General features: G+C 39.6%; 4 protein-coding genes across 5 annotated transcripts in view; 2 read left to right on the plus strand and 2 right to left on the minus strand.

The window, feature by feature from the left end:
* slc29a1a (solute carrier family 29 member 1a) overlaps positions 1–1528 on the minus strand; it is a 31502-nt gene extending 29974 nt beyond the window's left edge. Inside the window, exon 1 of the mRNA XM_048270109.1 lies at positions 1255–1528. The gene's annotated coding sequence lies outside the window, so the exon portion shown is untranslated. The remainder of the gene's footprint in view (positions 1–1254) is intronic.
* Positions 1529–7386: 5858 nt separating this feature from the next.
* On the plus strand, positions 7387–10743 carry mtrf1l (mitochondrial translational release factor 1-like). Its single transcript, XM_048270463.1, has 7 exons — positions 7387–8060; positions 8167–8246; positions 8353–8536; positions 9140–9303; positions 9608–9725; positions 9915–10051; positions 10295–10743. Exons 1-7 carry the CDS (start codon positions 7583–7585, stop codon positions 10496–10498), a joined length of 1365 nt encoding a protein of 454 aa, XP_048126420.1. The 5' UTR covers positions 7387–7582; the 3' UTR covers positions 10499–10743.
* Positions 10744–10868: 125 nt separating this feature from the next.
* On the plus strand, positions 10869–15325 carry fbxo5 (F-box protein 5). 2 transcript variants are annotated; one of them, XM_048270464.1, is made up of 5 exons: positions 10869–11174; positions 12107–12771; positions 12901–12991; positions 13229–13414; positions 14723–15325. In XM_048270464.1, the coding sequence occupies exons 1-5, from the start codon at positions 11127–11129 to the stop codon at positions 14990–14992; spliced, it is 1260 nt and encodes a 419-aa protein (XP_048126421.1). In that variant the 5' UTR covers positions 10869–11126; the 3' UTR covers positions 14993–15325. The 2 variants fall into 2 exon arrangements, with proteins under 2 accessions (XP_048126421.1, XP_048126422.1); XM_048270465.1 differs by having other exon boundaries at positions 13232–13414.
* A 6684-nt stretch (positions 15326–22009) lies between these two features.
* LOC125311703 (vasoactive intestinal peptide) lies at positions 22010–24687 on the minus strand. Its single transcript, XM_048269980.1, has 6 exons — positions 24546–24687; positions 24091–24195; positions 23616–23720; positions 23046–23180; positions 22757–22865; positions 22010–22587 (listed from the first exon to the last, which is right to left on the minus strand). The coding sequence occupies exons 2-6, from the start codon at positions 24183–24185 to the stop codon at positions 22579–22581; spliced, it is 453 nt and encodes a 150-aa protein (XP_048125937.1). The 5' UTR covers positions 24186–24195; positions 24546–24687; the 3' UTR covers positions 22010–22578.
* Between the last annotated feature and the right edge of the window lie 3006 nt (positions 24688–27693).

Genomic DNA, 27693 nt, shown 5'->3' on the forward strand with positions numbered 1-27693 from the left:
AAGTGTATAAGCCTACTTCTCTGCATAGTCTGTCTGCCTCTTCACCCCCTCCATGTTTGTATACTGTCTGTCCACTAGCCACTTTTTACCACTGTCTTTCTGCCTCACTGTTTGCGTGCTATATTAGCACATTAGCACATATGCATAACCCCTCCCTCCATGCCACAGCCAAACTGTGGCCACACTTATACCTTTTCTTAAAATAGTTATATATATATATATATATATATATATATATATATATATATATATATATATAGACTTTATTCTTGCACTGTTGGACTTACTCATTTGCACTATCACCGTGACACTCACTCACACAGAGCACCTTACCTTACCTTACTATGCACAGAGAATCACAGGCTCAGTCCCTGCCTCAGTCATTGCAAGCGCCTCTTGATTGATTAATCACCACTATGTGGATACTGTTTTTAGAATTGATTTAGATTAAGTGTTAGTTAGTATAATTTGTATTTTAGTATATTCTTTATCTTCTACTGTCCTTATTGCTTGGTTGTGTTTTTATATTATATACTTTTAATTAGTTTTTCTGCTGTAAGTGAATGTGTGTGTGTTGTCTGTATGCTACTGAGACCTTGAATTTCCCCTGGGGATCAATAAAGTATCTATCTATCTTTAAGGGGAACAACATCCGCTTCAGCTGACCAAACACACACACACACGTTAATTAAAGATAAAGACTGCACGTTTAACACATTCCTGCATTTTCAAGCTCACAGTACATCAGTTGCTAAATATAGGTTGACTACTAAAGACAGGAGCATCTGCAGTAGCCTACAGTGCGTTTGAGTGGATAGCCGAGGTGCACTCAGCACTCGCTCTGAAGTAGCCTAGGCTACTCACATTCCGACATCACCACTTGCTACCATGCGACAGGAGACACCTTGACATTTCAGCAGCGCAATGCGATAATTTGCAAGGTAGCAATTATTCATTTTGACCTTGAAATTGTTTGCATTTCATCGTCAGCCTTTGGGCACTGTGATTAGAAGTCTGCACCTGCACTGATTCGGTCGCCACAAAATTGACAGTTTATTGTGATCTACGGGCACAGTGAATAGCCTAACCGCATCTAATTGACGTTCACAGTCTGGTGAAGGTAGATAGGTAGGAGACGGGCTGTCATACGTCTACTGAATGTAGGCTACACACGATATTAGGTTTATAATATATTACGTATATTATTAGAACAGGATCCTTACACAAGTGGAAAAAAAATGAAAATCTACTCACGTAAAATAGTTGACTCGCTGCTTCACATGTTCCCACGCGTGTGCGAGTGTTGCTTACAAAGTTTATAGGTTTGTTTTCCCTGGGTTCGCTACAGCACTGCAGGCGACCCACTACAAAACTCGAGCTTCGCTGCACATCAAGGCCGTACAAGTCCGCATTACCAAGTTGCTAGTTCTAATTCCTACACGGATACAGATTTGTTCTGGTAGCATTGATTTTTCACTGACTGGCTGTAGACGATGTTAGGCGAGTGAAGCATGTTAGTTATGCACGTCACTGTGGAGTATTGTGTTGATTCTTAAAGAGACAATTGGCTTTTTAGACGAAATAGGCCTACCAGTCTATTTGGCTTCAGTGCAGTAAGTGTTGTGGCTTGTGGAAACAGTGCACTAGCTTCTAGTTCTCTGAATGAAACTTGCCATTTCACTGCACAAGTTATCAGCAGGGTAGGACCGATATGGCTATTGTGAGGTGTTTATTTTAAACTATAGGCCTAATCAAAAATAACTGCAGTTATAACAAAATACAGGCCCTATTGCAGTTATTCTGAAGTAGCCTACAATTAATGCAGTAGACCTAGCAGTTTCATGTCCAAAATACTATATTCATGCACATAAAGTGCAGTGCAATGCAATTTTTCATTTCCAAAATACTGTATGAATTTATGCATGCCTTATGCTTGAAAAACTGCAGTTATTTTTTGTAAGGGAAGGCCTTAGTAAATTATGTTGGCCTTCCTGATGAGAAGTGTCATTGTCTGGTAGAGGCCTGCAATGGGGCCAATGAACAGATATTGTGATGTAAACTACACTATTTACATTTACATGTATTCACATTGAGCTGACACTTTTGTTCAACGACTTCCAAACAGTAGAACTATCAAGGTAGCCTACAGTGTGAATAGGAGACAATATTGTGGCCTAATAATAAGTGCTACCTTGCATAAGAAATAGAATGACAGTTCTGAGTCAAGTTAAATCAGGGTGATAGACAGAAAAGAAAAGAAAGTCATGGTAAGTGCAAGTGTGTTTGGTTGTTAGTAGTGTTAGGAGAGGAGGTAATCTTGGAGGAGCTGGATCTTCAAGAGGTTTTTGAAGATAGATAGGGACACCCCTGCTCTGTTAGTAACTGTTAGCTTGTTCCACCATTGGGGAACCACAGATAAGAATAGTTTGGATTGCTGTGAGCGTCCAGGTGGCAGTGGCAGGCAGTGTTCTTCGGGTGCAGAACCGGAGATCACTTTTGTAGGCCAGCATTAGTGATGTGAATTTGATGCCAGCGGCTACAGGCTGCCAGTGGAGCTTGGTGATTTAAGGGTCTCAAAACAACTCCATTCAAACCACATGTTCCTGTCAACATATAAATAGTAGGCTATGATGTTCAACGGAAGTAGGCTAACAGGTGTGAGCCCTAGTTCTGTGGGTTTTTTTTGTTGTTGTTGACCTATCACATGGACGGACACAAATAGACCAGGGTCATTCCACATCAATTGAACCAGGGCCCACGCACTTAGGTCTCAAAAAAATCTGAAAAAATTACCAGGTGTACCTATGTTACCCAGGAGACACACTGTAAAATTACTCTTACTGTAGGTAAGATCAATACTTTCCAAGATACGGCCAGTTTTACAGAGGGAGGGGGGTGTCGATTTTGGTCGGCCTCTTTTTTTTTGTCAAAGTTCACAAGCCCACAGCGCAAGAACTAAACCATGTAGGAGGCTCAAATTTTGCATGCTCTGCATTGCATTTGCACAGTGCCACCTGTGGTTGTATTGAGTAACCTGTGGTAGCTCTATACAAAACATATTGATGTCAATGGGGCATTTTGCCCATGTTCAGGGTGGAAAATAAAAAAGAAAGATTTTCATAAGACAAGTCAAATTGGTGTTTTTAAAAAGAAGGGATCATGGAGAATAAACAAAAACATATTAAAAAAAATATTTGTATATTCCCACAAGGTGTTTGGGCGCTCTGAAAATGATAACCAAAATTATTTTTCAGACTTGTGAGGTCTGCTGTTCAGACCCTGAAGGGATTTATTTTCTGTTCATTGCTTTTTGTGAGAGTGTTTCTACTTATCTCAGTAAGGAAAATAAATCAAGAGCCTATGTTGAGTACAAATATGTCTTCTGAAGGCCTAAACAGAGCCCAGCCAAAAACTCCAATACATTTTTTATCAACTTTGAGGGACAACTATGACCATGCAGGATCATCCAGACCAAGTGTGACGATTTTGCTACATACTATTCTTATTTATGTACCAGCAAGCAAAATTTGAGCCTCCTACATGGTTTAGTTATTGCGCTGTGGGCTTGTGAACTTTGACAAAAAAAAGAGGCCGACCAAAATCGACACCCCCCTCCCCCTGTAAAATAGGCTGTATCTTGGAAAGTATAGATTTTACATAAGAGTAATTTTACAGTGTGTCTCCTGGATAACATACACCTGGTAATTTTTTCAGATTTTTTTGAGACCTAAGTGCGTGGGCCCTGGTTCAATTGACGTGGAATGACCCACCACAAACCAAAAAAGTGACAAGTATCGGGGTCAGACTTTTGACTGTTGTTGTGCCTGTGACCTGGCTTCTGTCGCTGTGTGTGTCTGTCCTGACTATAGCTTTGGAGTCCTTTGAGGTCATCAGAATAATATTTTTTATCATTTTCACATTTTTGGAAACTGTCAATAAGCTTTCAAAACATCAGATTCATAATATAATGGGACAATCACCAAGACTTCTGAATATCTTGACAACATACTTTGTATTGACTCAACAATAGCTTGCAACTAATCAAATCAAATCTGGCTTATATTTGTTGTGGTTGTAGTTAGTTGTAGATTCCATTTTTTTTCTGACACAGAGTAGAACTACAGCTGATCACAATCCCTTTATATCATATCCAGAGCTTATTTTGAGCAGGATATCAAGAGAGGATTTGCTTACTGTATTTCTGTATCCTTAGGCCTAATCGGATGGACATGAGATGAGATGTACATGAGAACCTCTGTATTTTTCCAGCACTCCTTATGAATCCTTTATTGTGCAATCAACATAAAAAAGGCTAAGGTCGTCTGGTACATACCCTGCAGCTGGATCCTCTCTTACGTCCTTGTGGGTGTTCTCCCACAACAGTCTCCCATAAAATGGGTGTGGATCCACAATGAAAATAGGACAAAAGTGCTTTGTTTTATTGATATCTGACTGTCAGTCATCCTTGTCAGGTCACACTTTACACATTCACCCTATGAGCTAAATATGTATTTGTATCAGAAAAATCAATACAAACTCAGGCCGCTGGCATTGGGGCATTTGGGTTTTCACTGAATAACTTAATGTTTTAGCAAACTAATGCACCCCCTAACCTGAGAAAAAAAGGTGTAGTAAGCTAATCTATAGTGACACAGCACAAGTTTCAGGCTGACCCATATCAGCCAAACTCATTCAGTTCCCTTGAATAATTAGTATGTAACTTTGCAGAAGATTAGCCCTCTTTTTTCTCCTGGGGCTAGCTGCTCAGGAATGTGAGGTCTTGACCTGATTACCCAATCTGCAGGACACACTTGCTCAGTCTGGAGATTTTTTTAGCCATTGCTGGACATTTCAGACAATGGCATTGGCAATTCATGTGTTCAGGGGACTAACATTTGATTGTACTGCTTACGTCAAATGAAAAGCTTTATATGTACATGCTGTGCACATTGTTTGTGATTATTGATTAATGATTATGATTAATTACATTTCTTTTTCACATTTCCTCTGCTCTATAAGTAACTATCAAGAAAAGCCTCAAACTACAAAGAGATGGATATTGAAATATTGGATAGTGTTTCCAATAATGTAGCTTGTTTAGAAACAATATGAGTATCCTACTCAACCCACAGCCTATATGGATCAAGATGTCCAACTGAAATGATAAGTGAGCATGTCAAAGACAGGCCAGCATGCAATGCACACAACACAAATACAAACAAAGAAAACCATATAACATTTAAGATGGGAGACAGTTGGATAAAGTTGCAGACCAAGATATAAAGAAAATACATGGCTTCTGCTGTGTAGACTTGTGGTAGCCCATGAATTCTGAACAAGATTATCCCAAAGTATCCCCTTCCAGGTAAACTCCCCTAAAATGTCCCCAGAACAATCAAATGTTGGCTACTAGTTCCCCGTCAGTGCAACTCTCCACACAACCTATGGCTTGACTGCTACATCGTTCAGGTGTCTTAATGATTATGAGATGACTCCGCCTGAGAAAGTATGCAGTGTAACAATACAAGTTAGCAGAAGAGTGTATGAAACTGTAAGGAAATGTAGTTTTGGAAACAAGATGTCATTTGGGACATTGATCTATAGTGCCTCCTAAAGGACAACAGCTAGAAAATTGTGTGTGGGTCATTTTCTTTTTACTCTCTATTTGAGATTGCGAGTTACTAGTAAAACTGGGATAGGCTACCTATATGAAATTTAGCTACGTAGCTACGTAGGACTACTGTTTGAATGTTGTGGGACTGTGTAACTGAGGCTTAGACATTTTGTATTACTGTAACTGAGGCTTAGACATTTTGTATTACTTCATGAGCAGTTTATTGACTTTCCCTAAGCAGTAGAACACCTTGAGAGCACCTGCCCCAGTTTAGAAGGTGGCTCATTCCATGTCAAATCTGACCAAAATAGTTGCAGCACTGTCTCAGATTGTTTTCATGTTTTCTTTGCCCTTAGATCTTGGAAGCCCTGTTTGGGCATTAATATCTTAAAGTATTATTTCTAGCTTGCGCTAAACTTTGTAGGATGGCAGGACCATTATAACTTTGTACTGCATGCCTATTGATTTTATATAAGGCCCTAGATTCTACCTTTGGAACAAAGTGCAAAAAAGAGTGATATTCAGGGTATAACTTATAATAGAACAATTGTGCCTGCTTGATTATCAATCTGTATTTTGTCTGCAAATACAATGTTTTATACAAGTTCTGAAATGAAATGAAAAAATGTTTTTCCATGGGTGTGTCGTTGGCTGATATACCAATGTTTTTTCTATGGAATTCTAAAATCTTTGTTTATAGAACTAGCAGCTGGTTTTGATTTGTTCTTAATTTCTTATTTGTCAACCGTCACTATCTCTTTAGCAGACTGCAATGAACTCAGATATTCTGAGTTTGACCTCACTGTTTTATACTATTTGGAATACATATATTTTTCAATTTTCAAATATCAGAACTAAGCAGGCCCACAGCATGTTTTTCCTGCAGGTCAGTCTTTTCTAAAAGCCCAGGATAGTAAACAACATGTTTGGCTTGCTTGATCAGCTCTTGAGCACCACATATGCTACATCACTAAATCTGGCTTTCAAATGAGGTAATCAAACCACAGCAATGGACTCATAAACGTCTGCGTCCAGGAAAGTATCAGAGCTTTTCTGGATGTAAGCAGCTCTTAGGCCAAGGCCAAGGTGCACAGTGCTAGGGTTACTACAGACAAGTATCCAAAATCTTTGTGCGCCACCTGCTGACAATGTATGGGTATAGCTGCACAATGAAGATGCAAGATTATTACATGATAGATAGATAGATAGATAGATAGATACTTTATTGATCCCCAAAGGGAAATTCAGCCTGGGTTAATGTATGCATGGTAAGGTGGTCTATGAGAGTGAGTCATGGTGATGGTGCAAATAAGTAAGTCCAACAGCAGGTGCAAGAATAAAGTCTAGAGACCAGCATAAAATAAATATGGACATATAAGAGAATAATGTAGACAAAGTAATATAAACTATAGCAGTGCAAGAATAGTTTGAATTAATAGCGTTACAGCCATTGGTCAAATATTAAGTGTTTAGTATTAAGTAAGGGCACAATCCAGGCTGTGGGAGGGAGGCAGGCAGGCAGGGGTTGTGCATATATGTGCTAATATACCCTGTAAACAGTGTAGCAGTAACATCTCATTATATTTGTATAGTCACATAGGCCTTGGCCGTTGAGGTAGCCTACACAGAGATATTAGTATAATGTCAAGCGCTTTCAATGAAAGTATCCATTTCAGTGAAAGTAATACCCATATTTACATAAAACCCTTTTAAATGCATTATGATGATTTTCTTTCTGAACACATTCTCCTGTCATTACGGTAAATGTTTATCGCGCACGCGTTGTTTTTACAACATGTCTGCGCCCTTGAGAACACATGAAAATAGTAGACTGAGCCAAATACTGCAGTTAATTTAGCCGCTACAGAATGCATCATTGACAGTACATAAATATTTTCAAATGGCTCATTTCACTCTCAGGTTCCAGTCAACAGTTGTGGTCTTTATTCTTGGTTTTGAGGAATACCCATGAACAGGAGTAGGTCGATTATGCTACTTTATGGTAAGTGTGGGTTCGATCGGATTACGAGATGCTTTCTGAGTCGGGTCTCTGACACCTGTCATGCTCCCTGCCTACAAAGACTGTACCACAAACATTTATGTGCAAGGCAGCAAACGAACAGAAATTCACCTCACACTCTCTCGATGTTTGGGCACATGATAACGCTTCGTGGTTTTCATGTAACTCAGTCAGTGTTCCTGTCGAAGATTTTATCAGTGGAGGAAATATTTTCCAAGCCATCGTTGCAGGAATACTTGAAGAAAATGGAAGATGAGTACGAGGCTAGTTTGAAAATCATAAACACGATGGAAGATCAAAGTCATGGCGAGGAGGAACTAAGTCAGAAGAGGATCCGAGTCTCGGTTTTAACGCCGTTGGTCCAACAAATCAGAGACCTCAAATTAAAACAGAAAGAGTTTGAAGAAACCGAGGCTTTACTTAAGGGTGAACATTTTGATCTGATTGATTATGTCTTAAACTGAAATCCTTGTCCAAGATTTCCTGTGCACTTAACATGTTTTGAAATGTGATTACATGCTTGCCATTTCAGACAATGACCCAGAATTACGTGAATTGGCAGAAATGGAAAGAGATTCTTGCCAGACTGCTATTCAAGACCTGAGACAAACGGTGGGCCTATATGCTCCAGCATTGTTTTAATAACAGTAGTCCCATTGGCTCCATTATCAAAACAACTTGACACTTTTGCCAGAAGTAATTCCCCCTTTACTTTCAGATCCTGTCTCTCATCATTCCTGCCGAGGAATCAGACATGAGTGATCTAGTCCTTGAAGTCACGGCTGGGGTTGGAGGACAGGAGGCAATGCTCTTTACATCAGAAATGTTTGACATGTACCAGAGCTTTGCTGCCTTCCAAGGATGGGGATTTGATGTACTGGAGTACACATCCAGCGAAATAGGTCAGCAGGAACCGACATATCATTTTGTGTGAATATTAAGAATTGAAAGGGAGGATGTTTACATAAGGACACAGAGTTGTTAATATGCTTTATTAAGATGGAAGTAATTTCAACATCTAAAAATACACTATCTTAGCCTGGCACAGCAGCATGGAGAAACCCAGGCTAACACTATACCAGAATAATCTGAGAAAATATTAGATACATTATACTGCAAATGACTTATTTGTGAGGTCTCTTGCTGTTGTATGTATTTTTTATTTTTTGACTGTTGTTACCTTCAGAAATCAGGACTGAAGTCGACAGATGGTGTAAATCTTGTGTGTGCCTATGTCTGATCTCTTTATTGTATATGGCTTACCTGCATAGTCTTTATGTTTCCTGTTTTGTATAGCCGAGTTATAACTCCAGTCTGTCCTTGGTGATGGGGTAGTGTCTGTTTGTGTGCACATGTATCTAGTATACTCTGTCTGGGGGAATTACATTAATCCAACGTACCTAAAACATACAATACAGTTGGTCATCAAGAGAATGACTAAGGAACTACACATAATGGTGTACCTTTAACAATACCTGTGTCCATATATATTTTTTTCCAAATAGGTGGATTGAGACATGGGAGTGCCAGTATTAGTGGGCCCTTGAGCTATAAGAAGATGAAGTTTGAAGCTGGAGTCCACCGCGTGCAAAGGGTCCCCAAAACTGAGAAACAGGGCCGCATGCACACCAGTACAATGACCGTTGCAATTCTCCCTCAGCCTACAGAGGTTAGGGAATCATTCATCACCATATTGATCCGACCTCTATAGTTTCATTCCTCTACCATAAGGAACCATGTGAATACAGAGTATCAAAGCAAAGAATTTCTACTAAAACACACAGTCAGCATCAGCAAAAGATATCAGCAAAAGCCTACTGGTTGAATTTTTGGAAAATTTGCTGTATGTTCAACTCAGGATACTCATGTTGTTAGGCCTATGCTACCATATTTTGGTCAAGAAGTGTCTGCTAAATGTAATGTAAATGTAATGTAATAATTTAGCTGACTATAAATGTTATTCCGATTTTCAGATCACATTTACCATTCAGGCAAAAGATCTCAGAATTGAGACAAAGAGAGCAAGTGGTGCAGGTGGACAGCATGTCAACACAACAGACAGTGCTGTACGAATCGTCCATATCCCCACAGGTGAGGAGAGGGATAACATGGTTCAAATTTACAACAGATCTGCTACTGTGAAGTTTTGCTATGTGTAGTCTACTCGGCATAACCATAAACTGACAGTCAAATTTGACAACAACACAACAGCAACAGGAGACTAGTCTTTCTTTGTAGTTTTTAGTAGGCTAATCAATTAGGGGCTCTTTGGATTTCTAGGAGTGGTATCTGAGTGTCAGCAGGAACGGTCCCAGATAAAGAATAAAGAAACTGCCATGAAGGTGCTCCGAGCCAAGCTTTACAGCATGAAACTGGAGGAAGAGACAAGTAAAAGATACCAGACACGTAAACTACAGGTAGGCCAGTAAAGTTTAAGAGTCAGCCCTTTAACTTCTATAATCATAGGCCTATCTATTATCTGTATGTGTATGCAGATCAAGTAGGCCTAGTGCTATTTAAATTATATTCTTTAGTGTTATGCTTTTATTACTATTTTAGTGCTTGATATGCTTTCGTTTGTGTGTATCTTGCGTTACATCTTATAGGAATAAGTATTTTATAAATATTTAAAAACTTTATTAAAATTAATTTTGTTTTAGATTGGAAGCAAAGGGAGATCAGAAAAGATCAGAACCTACAATTTTTCACAAGATCGCGTCACGGATCATCGTATTGGGAAAACGATGCATGATGTCCGAGGATTTATCTTGGGAGAGGATTTATTAGAAGAAATGAGCGTGTGTCTGCAACAGTTCTCTCAACAAGAAATCCTTCTGGACCTTTTGGGGGACAGTGAGAGCTAACCTGACTCGTCACCTGACGTTTTCTATTATTTTCTCCGTGGACTCGTTTAGTGGTCGTCCCGCCAAATGTTTTTGACTGCTTTGATTTCCGGTAATGCACGGATTTAAAACTATTCGTTTTAAAACACAGGCATCGAGGCACCGTGCCTATCTATGTCTATGACATAATGCATGTTAATGTGTTGTGTCTTTATGCAAGAAGCTGTTGAAATGCAACTGATAAATAAAAATAATGTTTCAATCGACTGTGTTGCCACAAGAGAACACAAGAGAAAATGCATTAGGGTGTTTAGCTGTACCCACTTAATACCGCCAAACTTTTAAACCGTTTAAATCAATGTGCGTTGCATTTCTTGTTTATTTACCTCCCTTTCTGCTACTGCTGGACGTACAGGCGCGTAGCGTTACGTTATAACGTGGTGACATCAGAATATCTCCTGTAGTTCATTGGTTACTCCCTGTTTTCAGTCAGTTAAAGGTAAAAGTCCCGGCTGCTTCTCATTGGTTAGTGTATTTTGTACGCGTATTTCAAACCCATTCTTAACTGGCGCTTTTTCACCATCCTCATTCACTGGGTCTGTGTTTGCCGCTAAATTCTTTATGTGGACACTATACAACAAAATATCAGATGAAAATCATTCGCGGCAAAAGAAAGAGATCGTCCTCGTGTGAAAAGGTAAGACTTATGGAGAATTTTGTGCTGGTTCTACTTAGTTCCCTTGCTAAATTAAGTCATAGCAAGCGAGGATATCTTGCAGAGGTTGTTCTTGAATTGGGAAATCCCTCCAGGAGTTTGGCTGGCTTGTTGTCTTGATAACTTTAGCATTAACGATACATTTGCTAGGTCAATTGACTATTTTGTGAAATTCGAAAACTGTTTAATGTTAAGGGTGTCTGTCGTAGCCATAAGCCTTAGCTATTTTTATTGGCATACCATGCCATGGCATGAAAGTTATGACACGAGTTGACGTTAGCAATCTTAGCTGGTAAGTTAAGTTATAGAATGCTAGCTAGGTGGCTCAACGAGTCATGTCAATGTAGTTACACTAGCAACATGTTGCATATATGGCTGTTGCTAGTTAGCTAAACTCCCCGTTTTTCATGGCGCGCAATCCATAATTTAAGTGTAACGCTATAGTTGCAGTTGGTATTGACATTGTTTGCATCTTTTGGACTAACATTAGCACAGCAATATTATCTACGTGGAAACTAAATCAATGTTATAAAAGTTAACTTTGATGACCAAAGCTTACACCTAGTGCTAGTAGTCATTGTCACCTAGTCACAAAATGGTGTAGCCCACTTGAAATGGGTCGCTTGCCAAATCTCATATTTAGCTCAATTTACACAATATAAAGTTATCTTAACGTGGTTGGGCACTGTTACTTTGGTAGTTCAACTAATTTGGCCTTAAATATTTTGGTCTTTTTTTTTTTTACCCTTTATTTCTGTGTAAGTTAGAAACTGTTCTCAACGATAGCCATATCTGATTCGTTAGTAGTTTTTGCCTACTAACAAGTATATCTTTTAATACATTCAGTCACTTAAAGAGGTAAAACCGCTGTGATTAACGTTATTTTGATGTCCAATTTCACCTTTTCCCTCCAGAATACGGAAATGAAGTGCCCCCTGTCTGCGGAATCCCTCGTTTCATATTGCACGGAACAACGTGTCGTCAACGCGGACGAACCAGACCACAATTCCTCTCCCCGGAAAAAATGTGTACTGGTATCTGTGAAGTCTTTGCCTTCTCCAGGTGTGTCGAAAGTAACTTTTCACTTTGACTCTGCTGTTAAAGGCAAAGAAAACAAAGAATGCCTCACACCAGAACCTCTTGCAAGGACATTACAGGATGAGACTGTGAGAGGTAATGTACAGTCTGAGGACAGTGGCTATCTGTCTCTTCAGAACAGCCACCATGAGCACAGCGATGTGGACTTTGGAGAGCCCTTCAGCGAGGGACTGGAGGAGAGTGGCTCTTCTCACTTTATTGAAGAAAGCACACCAGACACAATTGGGCAGTCAGCTTCCACTCTTCCCATACTGAGGTTTCAACAACAAGTTTGTCGCAAATTGTCAGAAACCTTTAAAAAGACCCAGAACTATGACTGGTCAGTCATAAGCACACTGGCAAACAACAGCGGCCTACAGAACGTCATTGGTGGGAAAATGGGTCTGGAATGCCTGGACATTCTCAGCACTCTGATGGAAAGAGACATGAGGCACATTCTCAGCAGGATACTGAGGCATGTTGAGGACTCAGACTTAATTAGGTATGTGTTGTGTCAATTCACAGAATCAGCACTGTCCTGTTGATTCAGAGCAACAGCATTTGGTTTGTGTTTGTTTACAGTGTTACGAAAAAATGCATTTCTAAATTAAGTGTTTCTTTGTTCCTTCAGTTGTAAAAAAGTGAGCAACACTTGGAGAGATATCATCCGTCAAGAACGCTCAGCATTTGAGCGCTGCAGAGCAGCTGAACAGAGAATACAGGTAAGGAGTACTAAGGAAGTCTTTGTTGCTTAGGAGATATCCAATGGCAGTTATATGGTAATGTCCAGATGTAAGCAATGTTAATGACATGCAAGGAAAGGTGTGGAGAGGCCTGCTGGGCAGGTTTCTGTGTTCAGTGTGTTAAAACCCATTCAGTAGCCTGGTGTGCTAGAGTGAACACCCCTCCGTGCTATCTGTTGTTGATCTGAAGTTCTTAAATAGTCTCTAATTTATCAGCAGGAAAACAGACCAACTGGTTCCTTTTCGCGAGACTTCGCCCCATCAAGGGTGGTGTTGTCGTCCATTCAACGCATAACGTCCACCCCAGTGAGCACCCCCGATAGGAAGGTGGTCATGAACAAAGGCACGCCACAGGGTCAAGCTACCTGCAGGAAGACAAGCCAGTTCCACAAATTCCAAGAGGTAAGGTCTTACCTAGTATTATCTTTCTGATATGGTTCTTCAAACACACAAAGAGTTGTCTTCTCCTAAAGCAACATTATACACCACTTTGCCACTTTTGAAGGTATGCTTTTATCAGGTAACCTTTTTTTGCATAATTTTCAAATTAATTTTGATTGGGTATGGTCGTTCTCACCAGCCATCCTGAGGTGCGTTCAAATTTGCCAAACAGTGGCGAACGTTCATGGTGAACATGTTTTCTTTGAACAGTTAAATTTGAACGATTTGGTGTAAATATTCCATTGTAACAGTAACACTTCCAGCTCCATTGAATGTTCGCAGAGAACTACCTCCTCAGACTGTTGCAAATGTTGGCAAAAAACTCAAGGCAAAAAGAAATTGCAAACATTTACCAATTTACCTCAGGATGTGCATTATGTAGTAATATATTCCTGGCTGGAACACGCTGCAAAAAAAATTAAGGGAAATCTTTTGCAATGTGACATTGTTGACTATCACTAAAGGATAGTGCATTGAATGTTAGTAAGCATCTAGCAGAGCTAACAAGGCTCTGGGTAGTGTTTGCCAGGTTTGCATACCGTTTATAGTTGGCTAACTAGTACATTGTTTCGTAATGTTGCTTTAACCGTGCTTTCTATTTGTCTCGTAAATCCGCCGCCCGAGTTGGAAAGTGTAAATTACCCAGCTTTCTTGCGGCATTTTGGGCACGCCCTTTACCTCGAGTACTTGAGGGTACCCCGAGGTGGGACGTCGTCTGACCTTACAACAAACATGGCTGCGCCCATAGTTGAGATGAGATGACATGTATTTTTTTTGCATATGTACTGTGTTGGTCATGTTGATGTAATGCTCTTACACACTAGATTACATTGCTGCTTCAATCCGGTCGCCAATTCATGCATTGCACAGTTTTGCTGTGCCTGCAATACAATGAAACAATTTTTTTTCCAGCCGTTTAGCTAGAGGCTACATGTAGCACAAAACAATAACAATGACTAGCCTCCTGCTAATGCCCCTCGTGGCTCAAGCGAAATGCGTTCCTGTCGCCACTAATTCGTACATGTTGTACGAGTGGGTGTACGATGATTTACAAGACAAATAGAAAGCACCATAACTTGTCACCTATTGTATTTTGTAGTTTAAGATTGACTGACACTTTTGTCCAAAGTGACTTACAAAAAGCATATTTGGGCAAAAAACAAACAAAGAAATTAAGCAAAATTATAACAAAAGGCATATAACAGTATTGCTTATCAGATTACCCTGAAGCTGCTGACTGTTGATTGGACTTGTTTGTCTTCACCATAGGCTGCCAGGACTCTAAAGAATGACGAAGGGTTGAAGTCCTGTAGGCAGTGCAGCTCACCCGCGCGCTACGACGCCGCCATGAAGCGTGCCGTGTGCACGCGTGCCAGCTGCGCGTACGACTTCTGCACCCTCTGCCTGGGCGCCTTCCATGGCTCCTCGGCCTGCCGCACAGGTGTGCTGGGTAGCTCCTGCTCCCCCGGGTCTCGGGGCTCTGTGGCCACACACCTGCCCTGTAGCAAGCAGAGCAAGCGGAACATTCGCCGACTCTGAACAGCCAAGGACATGCATACACACAACTGCACAAAAGGGAAGGCGAGGAGTCTGAGCAAGCTGCTTCATATTAACTCAGGTTTTATTTTTCTTAACCACAACCCATAAAGTCTTTTAAAGATTGTTTTAAAAAAAAAATCTTTATATTCACCATTTTCATGTCTGTCCTTGTTGATAATCTAAGGTTAGACTGAACAATGATGTCAATGGTTTGATGTCAATGATATTGTATATAAAAGGACTATATTTGTAAATACAAGAGAATTGATGTGAAAGTTTTATATTATAAGTGTTTTTTTATATGTATTGTCCGGTCATATGGAAAATATATGGTCCAAAATGTAAATATTTGTTTGTTTCAAATAAAATATTTGTCATTTTACTGTTCTAGCCTCCTTTGCAATTCCAAAGTTATTGCCTAGATGGTGCCATACTGCCAAGATTTGGGGGGAAAGCCAGATTCCGTGTTTGTCAATTTATAGGCAATTTTGTTTTTATCTTGGATTTTCTGAAATGGTTTTGATCTACCCAAATCAAACAATTATAACAACTAGCGGATAGTCTATTGCTTGATTTCGCAAACAGTTCCCAAATCTTTTTGTCAGGAGTTATTCTAGTGCATTTTTTGGGGTGTATTTGGCTCAATAAAATTTGTTGGGGGGGCGGCGGCGGTTGTTAAACTATATTAACTTAAAATAAGTTGCAAGGTACAAGGGCTAGTAATTGGCCATTGTTTAAAAGGTACTGTTTAATACACTGCTTTAAATTTCTTAATTTGGGACTTTTCATTAAAGTATGTATGCACTATTAAACCAAGACCTTTAGGCCTGGCGACCTGAAGGGCAAACTGATCGAATTAAACTTGACTGTTTATAATATCTAGGTCTTTCCCCACACACTGATTGGGCCCATAATGCATTGACCCAAATGACGGATTACTGGTCGTCACACAATGTCATGCCACAGCCTTGTCATCTTTGCAAGTGCTGATTGATCTTCAATTTGAGAATTGAATTTAATTGTTTAATGGTATATCTGATCGGTAAAATGGACTCGGAGCATGTTTAATGTAACATCAAAGGGCCTGCACCCACAGAGAACAATTATCATGCTACGTGGTGAGATTTGAATTGGTATCTGCGGGAGTAGAAGAGGTGTTTGTAGACAGCAGTAATTGTCTCCCTTGTGAGATTTGTGCCGAAAGAGGCAAATAATAATGCATTTATCATGACCTGAAAACTTTGGTAACCCCAGCACTCTCATAGTCATCAAAACTATTGGGGGATATGGGGAGTTTCAAATCCTGAAACCTATCAGTGATTAGATATGGAGATCTGTATCACTGTTTTGTTTGCCCCTGTTATTTCAGCAAAATGAGGATAGCTGGCTTTGGATGTTAAGTTGTGATTGATGTGCCCTGAAACAACATTTAACATTAGATATTTGTTTAGATGCAACATAGCCCCAGGCCAATTTTACACGTGTTAGAGCAATTTCTACTCCTGATTAAAATGTAATGAAACACAAAATGGATGATTTTGATTTGCAAGGACATTTCACTCAAGGAATACAATACAGCCTCCCTGCTGCACTTTAATTGATTTAGCAATGCTTCTCTCCTTGACGTGAAATACCAAAATAGTTTTCTTCCTGATGAAAATCGTGTTCTGTCCTGATGCAGCTGTGTACATGGCTCGACAACGGTCAGTGAAAATACCTCCTGCATACAATGGGTTGAACTGATATGATTCTAACACTTTTCTCTTGTTATGAGTAAAACACAATGTCATTTCATCTTATGGCATCAATTTGCCTTGAAATGTACTTATTTCATTCTCATGTAGCCAGTAATGCATACAGCCTATATAACATGATTTTGAACAAATCATCCCTTTTCAGCTACACTGAGGGACCTAAATATCAGCAGATAAGCAGCTTTTAAAAACTCATAGAGTATGAATGAGACAATAAGTAGCCAGCCTGTTCACTCAAATAGGTAATTCATCTCTGTGGACTTAGTTAAGGTCAGCTTGGTTGATAAAAGAGCAGGAATATTTTAGCTAAAGTCGCCACTGTTGGTGAACAGTTCTCTTAAAAAAGGAATGATGGGAAACTCTAAGGACCATGAGCGTTGCATGCTGGGGGGTTAGGGGTGTTATACACTTTTGCTGAAACATAATTCTATCCCCCCACACACACACACTTTTTGTCATGAGAATGTAGAAATGAGTTATTTATAATGTGGCCGGGATTATTTTACTTCCCTAACCCAGAACCGCCCCTGCTTTGATTAAGCTTGATACGCCTCTGCTAAGGACCAGGTAAGAGAAGAGGGGAGGGATGGGATGACAACAGGAGTCTGCACGTGAGATGCTCCATCATTAGGCCACTCACACAACTCCAATTAATCTCTCAGTTGCCCTTTGCTGGACCACACAGCTCTGAGGCTGCATTTGTATTACTGTTCATGTGATTTATTGATTCCGACTACAGCAGACCCAAATTAAACCTGTGGATTGGAAAACAAAGGGGCCACCAGGCAGCAGGGCATGTTATGAGAGAAAGAAACAGATGTTTACAGATGTCAGCCAACTGATGATGAATGCGGATTCTCAGCACTCTGTGAGTCATGCCATTTAGAATGCAGAAAATGAGATGTCTGGCACGGGTAAGGTTCTATTATTGAACTTAAATGGACAAAATTGTGTCAATGTAATTTTTTGTTTGTCAACACAACATTTGTATGTACATACATACCCCTGTATACATTACAGCTACTGATCACATCAGCAGCATATTTTCTTCCATCACCACCAGCATAATTACTTTTTTTCTTTCTTTGGCACTCATATCCATGGATGGAGTGGAGGCTAAACGCAAATAAATGCAGTTTATCCACCTCCTATTGCAGTTTATCCACTTCTCAAAAGATTTTATTTACCAATTGCAACTTTTAACATTCAGAAATCACACTGTATTATCCACATTCATAATACACTCATCAACACTCTAGGAACCATTTAATACCACTGGTATCGTTACATGTTCTGACTGCCTTTTAAAAAAATCCTATATACCGCATGGCCCAGTCCACCTATTGTGATCACAGAATTCATAGTTCACCCACTTCTTATTTTACCACTACACCCCTGCTCACACACACACACACCTCTTATTTTACCTCTACACCTCTGCTCACACACACACACACCTCTTATTTTACCTCTACACCTCTGCTCACACACACACACACCTCTTATTTTACCACTACACCCCTGCTCACACACACACACACCTCTTATTTTACCTCTACACCTCTGCTCACACACATACACACACCAGGGTTGTGCAAAATTCCAGAATTGAATTGCTCTTAAATTTCAATTCAATTCTTGAATTTCATTTGCATTTCAATTGAGGTAGCAAACAGGAAGCAGAATTGCAATTCAAATTTTGCACAACCCTGACACACACACACACACACACCTCTTATTTTACGCCTACACCCCTGTTCACATCCCTCTTTCCACACCATCTCTCAGTATTTCATCCAAACAAACACACAGACAGACAGACAGACACAGACACCTGTATGCACACTCACCTACAGACAAACAGACACACTCTCTGTCTCTCAAACACACACACACCTCTTATTTTACGACTACACCCCTGTTCACATTCCTCTGTCCACACCATCTCTCAGTAGTTTCATCCAAACAAATACACAGACAGACAGACAGACAGACACCTGTATGCACACTCACACACACACACACACACATGCAGACACTCACACAAACACTCACACACACATGGTACCCAGGCCTGAGGGGCCGGATGACTAGTACTGGGTGCACATGTGATGCACATGATGAGCGACTGGCACCTGTCACCAAGACATAAGTCACAGAGCTAAAGGTCGGCCTCGCTGCCTGCTGTCAGGCCACCAGTCTTCATATGCCAGCCCTGTTGTGCCATCGGGCATGGGGGCAAGAGGGGTGGAGAGAGGGGGTGCAGACGGCTGTGTCATCTAGCCCATACAAACGATGCTATGACAGCGTGGGAGGAAACAGGCGTACTATTCAGAAAGGTGCTTTACCCGTGAGTTTTCTTCAGAGAAGTTTGCCACAGGGTGATCTTGCCTGTTTACAAGCAGAAATGCATTCTCGAGGTTTTTCTGATCTTGTGCTTATAGATTTCCACATTATGGATGCCTGGTTACTACTGCTGCCTGCTGGGATCGATTGGTGACATAAAGCACTACATGTCTTGCATCATTAACCAATTTTATTTGATGTAATACTTAATGGAATCATAAACCTGAACCTTGATCAGAAATATTGTAATAATCACATGACTCACAAACACACACGCACACAAACACACACACACACACACACACACACACACACACACACACACACACACACACACACACACACACAACCAAGCAAAGAAAAATCGACAAAGAAGAAAAAAATGTCTGTCCATTTCTGCGGGAAATCACTTTAAGTGGGAGCACTGCAATTACCCCAGAGTGATGGAGAATGGCCTGGCCAGAGTGGACCAGAGGCTGGTCTATTTTTACGTGCAGCAGGCCGACTGACCATTAGATCCCAAATAATGAGGGCTAATGAGAGTAGCTACCCTACCCACAAGGCTCGGAAAATCACATGCCATGTGATTTGCAACAGGGAACGGACACACTTAAACACACTTGCACATAAACACACACACACACACACACACAGAGTGAGGTGGATGGCGAGGTGATACATTCTTTTGTTGAATTATGTTGATGGACATTGGGTATAGGAAAGGAATAACTGAGCACTAATTCACTAATTGAAAACATACCACATCTAATTTCTAACAGCTAACATGAAAAAGTTATTCTAATTTAACTCAACAGGGGATCTACACATTACACTTTGTCTGACTTATGTCCAAAAAGTGTGTAGCCACTCTTTCTAAAGAAATATCTTGTAAGCTCTGTAAAGGCTTGGAAAAAGCATCTTCTAAATGAATAAATGCATATGCAAATTAATATAAAATGTAAATGTCATGAACTATACATACACATTAATATTTTAGTACACGAGGTGATGAAAGATAAAACTGATAAACTTTCACCCAAACATTTACTTCATTCTTTTGCTAATCTGACCCTTGGCTATCCATCTCTGTTGTCATAATTCACATTTGCTCTGCTAGAAAAAAAAACAACTTTTAAAATTGTTTTTGCATTTACTCATCTCTAGATTTGTCACGTCTTTATTCTTCTCCTTTTTTAAACAGTTTTCCTTGCCCTCTAGTAACAGGGTGATGGGTACGTAATGTGACAAACCGTTATTCATTTTGTGTCCTTTCACATCATATTGTGTGTTATTCTATACCGATGCACATCTCTCCCAATGACACAATACATAAGGGGTAATTGCAAGTACCAGGAGCTGAATCACAGCCAGAGTAGGCCTAGCAGAGATGGAGTTCAAACACCATGCCATCATCATCTGACAATGCTGAAGAAGTCATCACAGATAGCAGGTTAATGCCATCAACACAAGGTTAATTATGGGAAACCTTGGACTATGATCATGCATCATCCACACTTTATTGTGCATGTGTGTATATCTTCAATGTGTGTTGCATGTGACTTTTTGTATGATCTGAAATAATTATTCAGAGTTTGAGGAAGCCTTTGTTTTACTTTTTTATTATGTTTTTCCACATAATAAAACATAAATAAAAAACATTTGTTGCAACATGTAACATTAATAAATGTGTATTATTTCCTGACTGGCAGCTTGTATACTTGGGTGTTCTGTATTCCAAGATTACATTTTTGTACTGTAGATTAATCTAAAAGATGTGGATCTAAATATTCAAATGACATGTACTCATTATTAATAATAAAAAAACCCCACTTAATTGAATTTAACATTTAAGGCACCCACACGTCACATTAAATCATAACATCCTCTGAATGCATCATGAATGTAGGCATGGGGCATTAAAACACAACATCACTAATGTTCATGCTCTCCTAGACAGCACAGTGCGTTTGACATTTATGCGTCAAAACACTTTATGCTGACTCAGTCTACAGCTATTTTCGAACCTCTCCATCACCCGCACAAAACCATATGACTACATCATCGTACTGCACTAACGGCATGGGAGCTAGACTCCATGCTTATTTGATATTGAACGGGATACTAAAAGTGGTTTGCTGGTATGGGGCTGTCTAAGATCACAAATGAACCAATAGTGTCTGGAGAAATCTGAAGTGAATTGATCCTTCATTTGCCAAAAACATCACCTACATTATGAGGAGACCATGAGGTCTCTGGTAGAAAATCTATATACCAAATGTCCTTTTTACTGTAGGCTGCTTTTCTTGTCAATTGGAGGCTGTGGGATTTATGTTCTCCCCCTGAGACCCAGACAGGTCTCTATTTAAAGGGTTATTAGTTCACCAAACCATTCAGAGGTTGTGAATAAATAACCTAACTATCTAAAGTCAAGCTTAATGACAGCACTGAAATGACATGTATCTTAAAACAGATCTCTCTGTGGAAATCTACAATTTATTAAATGATTATTGATGATTGACTAAATATATAAATGAGACATGGATGTTCAATATTTATTTCTAATCTATGCGTGTTTAAGCAGTCTTGTCTGAATACAATTAATTCTAAATTAGAGTGAAGTTATGCATATTGTGATTAATGCTGTTTTACACAGCAGTGTTTTACACACACACACACACACACACACACACACACACACACACACACACACACTTTAACAAAGAATGATACAAACACCTTAAAGTTGCATGTCATACCTCAATATTGTTGTCAACTCTTTAGAAGCAGAGAACGGATCTAGCACTATTACCAGCACGAGGTGCTGTGTCCATTATGTGACTTGAATAGAAGTCCTCTTATGCGCTTATGGGTTTAGAGTCTGGTAGAAGGTGGCACTTTGAATGGATTACAGCCAGAGTTTAGCTCTTCAAATTTTTTTATTTTCCTTGAATGAAAAAAATAAAAATAAAAATCTCTCATGCCCGATTCCCACCCATGTTCCCCATTGTCCCCGCCATTTTAGCATCAAGGTAGAGGCAACATCGATATACTTTTTACAAAATTATTCAGATTTACAAAATGCATGGACATTTTTCCAAAGACTGGGAGAATGTTACGTCACTATATGATCCAGGCATGGTACTCAATGGTAGATTAAATGCTATGGACCTTAGGTCAGGATTTTGTGATTGTTCTTTGTCAGCCCAATACTTCATTCAATGCATTTATTGAGAAACCATTCACAGAGGACTTTTCGAAGCAAATTTCTGGGTTCAAGGGCCAACAGACATGTTTAACTGTCCTGCACCTCACTCTACAGTATATATTTGGTATATACAGTGTAAACTTGTCATTTATAGATAACCATGTGATATTTCTAATTTGAAATGTACAGTATTTTGTTAATGTTGATGTCCTTTCTGATATTCTGCATATGGCACATCAATGAGGTTGGCAGATTGGCTTATCCTCTCCAATGGGTCTTCCTCATAATGGCTGCAGAATGGGAGGAATATGCATGGAGAAATATATAATTGTCAGAACAGAATACAGAAATGTAGTTATCATATTTTTGGGCAAAAACAAAACATTTTTGCTAACATTGAGGAATGGAAGATTCCACTGTTGGACAATCATTTTAGACAACTCAAAATCCTGAGCTCACCAGTTGAAGGTGGTTGAAAAAGTCTTCTACTCTGACATCGTCAAAGCTTTCTGGGAAGGCGCTCTCACTTCTGGTGGACTCTTCTTGTACATTAGGAGGGTCTTCTTGGCTGGACAGTGTGAAAGAGAATCACAAATGCAAATCCTGAAGAAGTAATTTCATGGAACCAAGTCTAAGACTGAGTATGAAACTGCTGTATTTGAGTGAATTTGCACCTGGTCTCTCTCATATACTGTTGTATTCTACCATGTCAGTTTTGATAGAGAGATTGAACAGTAGGCAGACAAACCTTCTTTTCTGTCCCGACAGGACAGAGTTCAGGTACTTCTTCACTGCCATCTGTTTCCGGAAACGGCTGTAGTTGTCTGTAAAAATTGCATCTGAATGCCGCTTTACTGGACTTTGGTCCTCCATCATGTCCTCACTGAAACATACACGAAAACCTGTTTGTTGGCTGCCTCTCCACAGAAGTCATGGCACTGTATGATATGATGCCTACATGCCTGTAATCATTCATTAGAAATTGCATTCACCATATTTATTCTTTAGATTTTTTATTCTTTAGTGTCTTTAGATTAGAATGGATACAGATGTTGTCTACAACTGCGAGCTTCTGAAAATAAAGTAATTTAAAATGCATAATTTATTAATGAAAAAAAGTCCCACAATATTAGCCTACTCAGTTTCTGATTTTTTTCTGTTTGTAGTTTGTTTCTACGTTTTGCGTAATGGAGGCAGAGACGTGCGCTTAACATGGGGAAAAAACATGAAACACGATGGGGAAAAAACATGAAAGCGTCGTTGGCACTTCTGACTCAACGTTTTAGTGTAATTAATTTACAGTTTATATGCTACCTACCTTACTCGCTTTCCAATCAATGACTCCAAATATCTTCTCGCGGATAACTGTCCTAAAAGTTTGCTGTAACCACTCGTGAAAAGACCGTCTGCGTGCCTTGAGGGTCTGCCAACACAAAATGTTTTTATTTAGGCTATCCATCTTTACTTACAGTACACAACGAAAGAGATTGACCTATAACAACAACACCAGTTGGTAATGATAACTTAAGCAAGTCAAACAATGAATCTTTATTGCATATCGGAAATATTAGTCAATGCCAACAGGAGCAAGTCAATGTAAATAGAGTTCAAACTCCACAATTAGCCTAATCTTTGACATTGCATACATTCATTTGGGCTGCTGTCTTTTGAATATATGTTGATATTCAACAACAAATAGGTTGTATTTGACACTGTCCATTTAACGGTAAGTGTAGTGCGGTCGTGAAATATTAACGTAAAATTGTGATTTGTGGTCAAAATCGTGCACCTACCTCATAGAAGCATAAGGTAAACTCACAGTCCGGGAATACAAAACACTGCACAGGGCTATTATGAGCAAGAGCTGGGAGCCGTTTCTCTGTAACATCGCTTTACACCTGTTAAGGGAAGATCTTATTAATTGGGCTATATCAAAGAAAGTTATGTGATAGGTTGTAAAAACGTTAAACTTTATTCAGAAATAAGTCGAACTATGGTACATTACTGTAGATTATGGAAAAGTAACCCGTTTATAATCTTTGTGGGTTCGATCAAAGTGATGAAATGTAAAGGCTCCTCAGATTTCTTCCAGTAGAAATCTGTTTTAAATTCTTTTTAAATTTTGTGGCTCTTGGAAAAAAAAGTCTAAAGTTGCCTCGATGGCATGCAGAGAAACAATGATTGCTTCAAACCAATTGTGTTAATCGTCAATGTCTATGCTCAGTGATGAAAATATCCAGGTACTCACGTAGGTTGTATGGTATGATCCTCTTCGAACCCCTTGATGCGCTGACCGTGGTACTGAAATCACAGTCCTTTTGTATTATCTCCTTAAGTTGAAGCTGGCGCTTTCCGTGGTTCCTTCACTGTCTGGCGTCTGTTTGGATCATCTCCCCATACCCTCGTTTTATACATCTGAACACTTTTCATGGAACTAGGAGCAATCAGATTTGATCAGTCTTTATACGTCATAACAATTCCAGCGGGATTGGCGCGTTCGTCATTGCGCACTCGCATACCCAACATATGGCACACCATCGTGAAATTAAGTTTTGCTCTAACAAAATAGAATGCTTTCTGACTTTCTTTTGTCTTGACTCATCATGTGATGACATACTCAGAGGAGACAGCACATTTCTGACAGTTTTTAGCGTGTGAGGAAGTTTTGGAATCGCCAAACAATGCGCAATTGTTGAAACGCTTTACTTTGCGCAGACACACTGTGGCATTTCATCACTTCACCTAAACCAATTTGGATTATATATCTCAAGATAACTTATTTTCCATTTATTCTGTACTCATATCTGATTTGTTGTACCCCTATTTTTTGTTTAAAGCATCATGCTGACTACAAGGGCGCCTGCTCGAGTCCACTGTCACAAATAGCACATTGAAATGGATGCTGTGGCTACGCTCCAAAGGAATGCCTTCGTGTATATGAATGACTCACCCACCAGAGTAAACCACACATTTTTTCCGAGCCTCCTCATTGGTTTTGACAGACAAACCCTATTTAGCAGATTAGCTTGGGAAAGAGTGAATTAGTGCACACATCCCACCTCAGTGTCAGCAGAGGATTGGTGTCTTGTCATATCTGTGCTCTGTTACAAAAGAGAGTAATCCTCCCTATCTTTCAGACATTGCAGCGACCTCCTATACAAACTGTCATCATCCCATACCCATACAAATAATTCCTCTTTGAGTTTCAAGACAATGCAACAACATCCCTCTCGAATGTACCTACTGTCACTCAGTAACATAATACCTTACCCTCATAGGTACATCATGTGTTGAACATCAGTATTGTGTATTGTGGGCGGCACAAGGTAGAATGGAAAAGGCCAGGCATCCACACTGCAACTACAGACTGATTGAATCATAATGCTAATCTAATTATGGCAAACTAGATTACATACAAGCTAAGAGGAAACACGATCATATTCTTGAAAATTATGATTTAGACCTGCATCTGGTTGAGACCCAACACACAGGAATGTTCATATTATTGTTCTTGTTAACACATCTGTTCAACACTCATATTTTATCTACAGTATGTAGATTTTCGGTCATGGAAGTGCCTGTAGGTTTAGTACACAGGTCATATTTGTTCTTGCAGCAGGTGGTAAGGTGGCATAGATTGAGATGCTTGTTATGGTTTAATGCAGCAGTGGTGCCATATCTGGTAGCGTGACCTTAACGTCTTTTTAATGATTTTATCTGCTCCCCTATCTCCAGTGGTAAGATCCATGAGAATGATGTGATTAATGAATGAATTACGGACCAGGATGTGGCCCAATAAATCAGCCCAAAGAGGAGGAAGCTTGTCAGGGTTGGAACCGCCAGCAAATTTATATCTTCACCTATGGAGGTGATCGAAAGGGTAACTGCATATTAGACTTGCCCACCCTATGAGGTGGTTACTGCCTAATCTTCATTCATTCACTTTAGATATTTGGAACAGGACAATCCTGCCTTATACTTACTGCTACAGAAAATATAATCTAACTTTTTGCAGTACACTTGCATTGAAATTTGGATACAACTTTTTGGTGCCTTAAATTCATATTGATGTTTTCAAATACTTGGTTTCCTTAGATACAAGATGTAACAGGAATAGCTGAAGTTGAATTCCACTGAATTTGATGGAATTCATATCAGTATCCAACCAAATCAATAACAAGACTGTTGAAATGGAAATCTGCATGTAGTTCCTTCACGAGCGCAGAGGGATTGTGATCTTGTTATAGTCAGAAATCCCCGCAATGGATCAATTAAACGCACAACTCTTCATTGCCTCCTAACTAATGCTGTAAAATACATCTAATTCAAGCCACATGGAAGGCATTACCTTCAATAATGCTTTCAGTACATCATTAGGCTGCTAATCACAGCCACAGACTGCAGGACAACGCTCCTGAGACCAGCAGTCACTGGGACCAATCAAATTATGCTTTCCCTCTCCTTTAGCCACATTCATTTCCTCCGATGTTAAGCAGATAGTGCATCACAGGCTGCTGGTCCCTCAGGCCGCTGAGTTGAAGGGCACTGATGGTATTATTATTATTATTGTATTGATTTGGGGCCATCTCCAGGGTTACATCAGGCTGTTGTGCAAGTTCGGTGTCCCAAGTTCACATTTATTTATTGAAGAATGGGTTTAAGCTTTAGAAAAAAAGGTTCCACAACAATTACAGTAGAGCTTTGTTGTTCAAAAGCTAATTTTACCATGGGTAACCAGGCCTGTTAAACAAGGTTTACACCTCTTTTATACATCCTTGTGTCCATCTGTCTGTCATCATTCAACATCTAGCTGTACAACAAGTCACATATTAGCTTTAACTATTCAAGTGGTCATTATTTGTTTGTGACAGACATGCATGAATCAAGCAGTACAGATATACTCATTTCTACAGAAAGCTATAGGCTTCTGTGATGACAGCCATAGGTACCAGAGAGGACAGCAATATTGAAAAATAATCAAGTATAATAGCAGATGTGCATTCACATTCCTCTCACGATTTACCGCGGGACAAAGAAGAATATTGGAAGACAAAAAAACTAGTTTAGAGCACACAAATGGGTGGCAGAGGAGCCTCTTCACAGCCTCTATTGAATTCACACTGACCTGACACATCCATCTCCATCCCACCATGTGTCACCTGTCTCTAGAGTGGTTCAACTGAGAGTAGAGAAGGCACGACTTTTCCTGCTAGATATCACATGCACCTCAGAAGACCTCATTCATTTATGTAAAATAACAGTCACTGATGTGTTCATAATCAACAGTTTCAACAAAATAATTTAAAATACCACAAAGAGTGAGGTTTATGTTGACTAATTTATTTCAAAAACCAAACAGTGCATATTAGTAACTACATACAATTATGAGGGCAAGG

The sequence above is a fragment of the Alosa alosa genome, chromosome 18 (genome assembly GCF_017589495.1).
Source record: "Alosa alosa isolate M-15738 ecotype Scorff River chromosome 18, AALO_Geno_1.1, whole genome shotgun sequence".
Lineage (NCBI taxonomy): Eukaryota > Metazoa > Chordata > Actinopteri > Clupeiformes > Clupeidae > Alosa > Alosa alosa.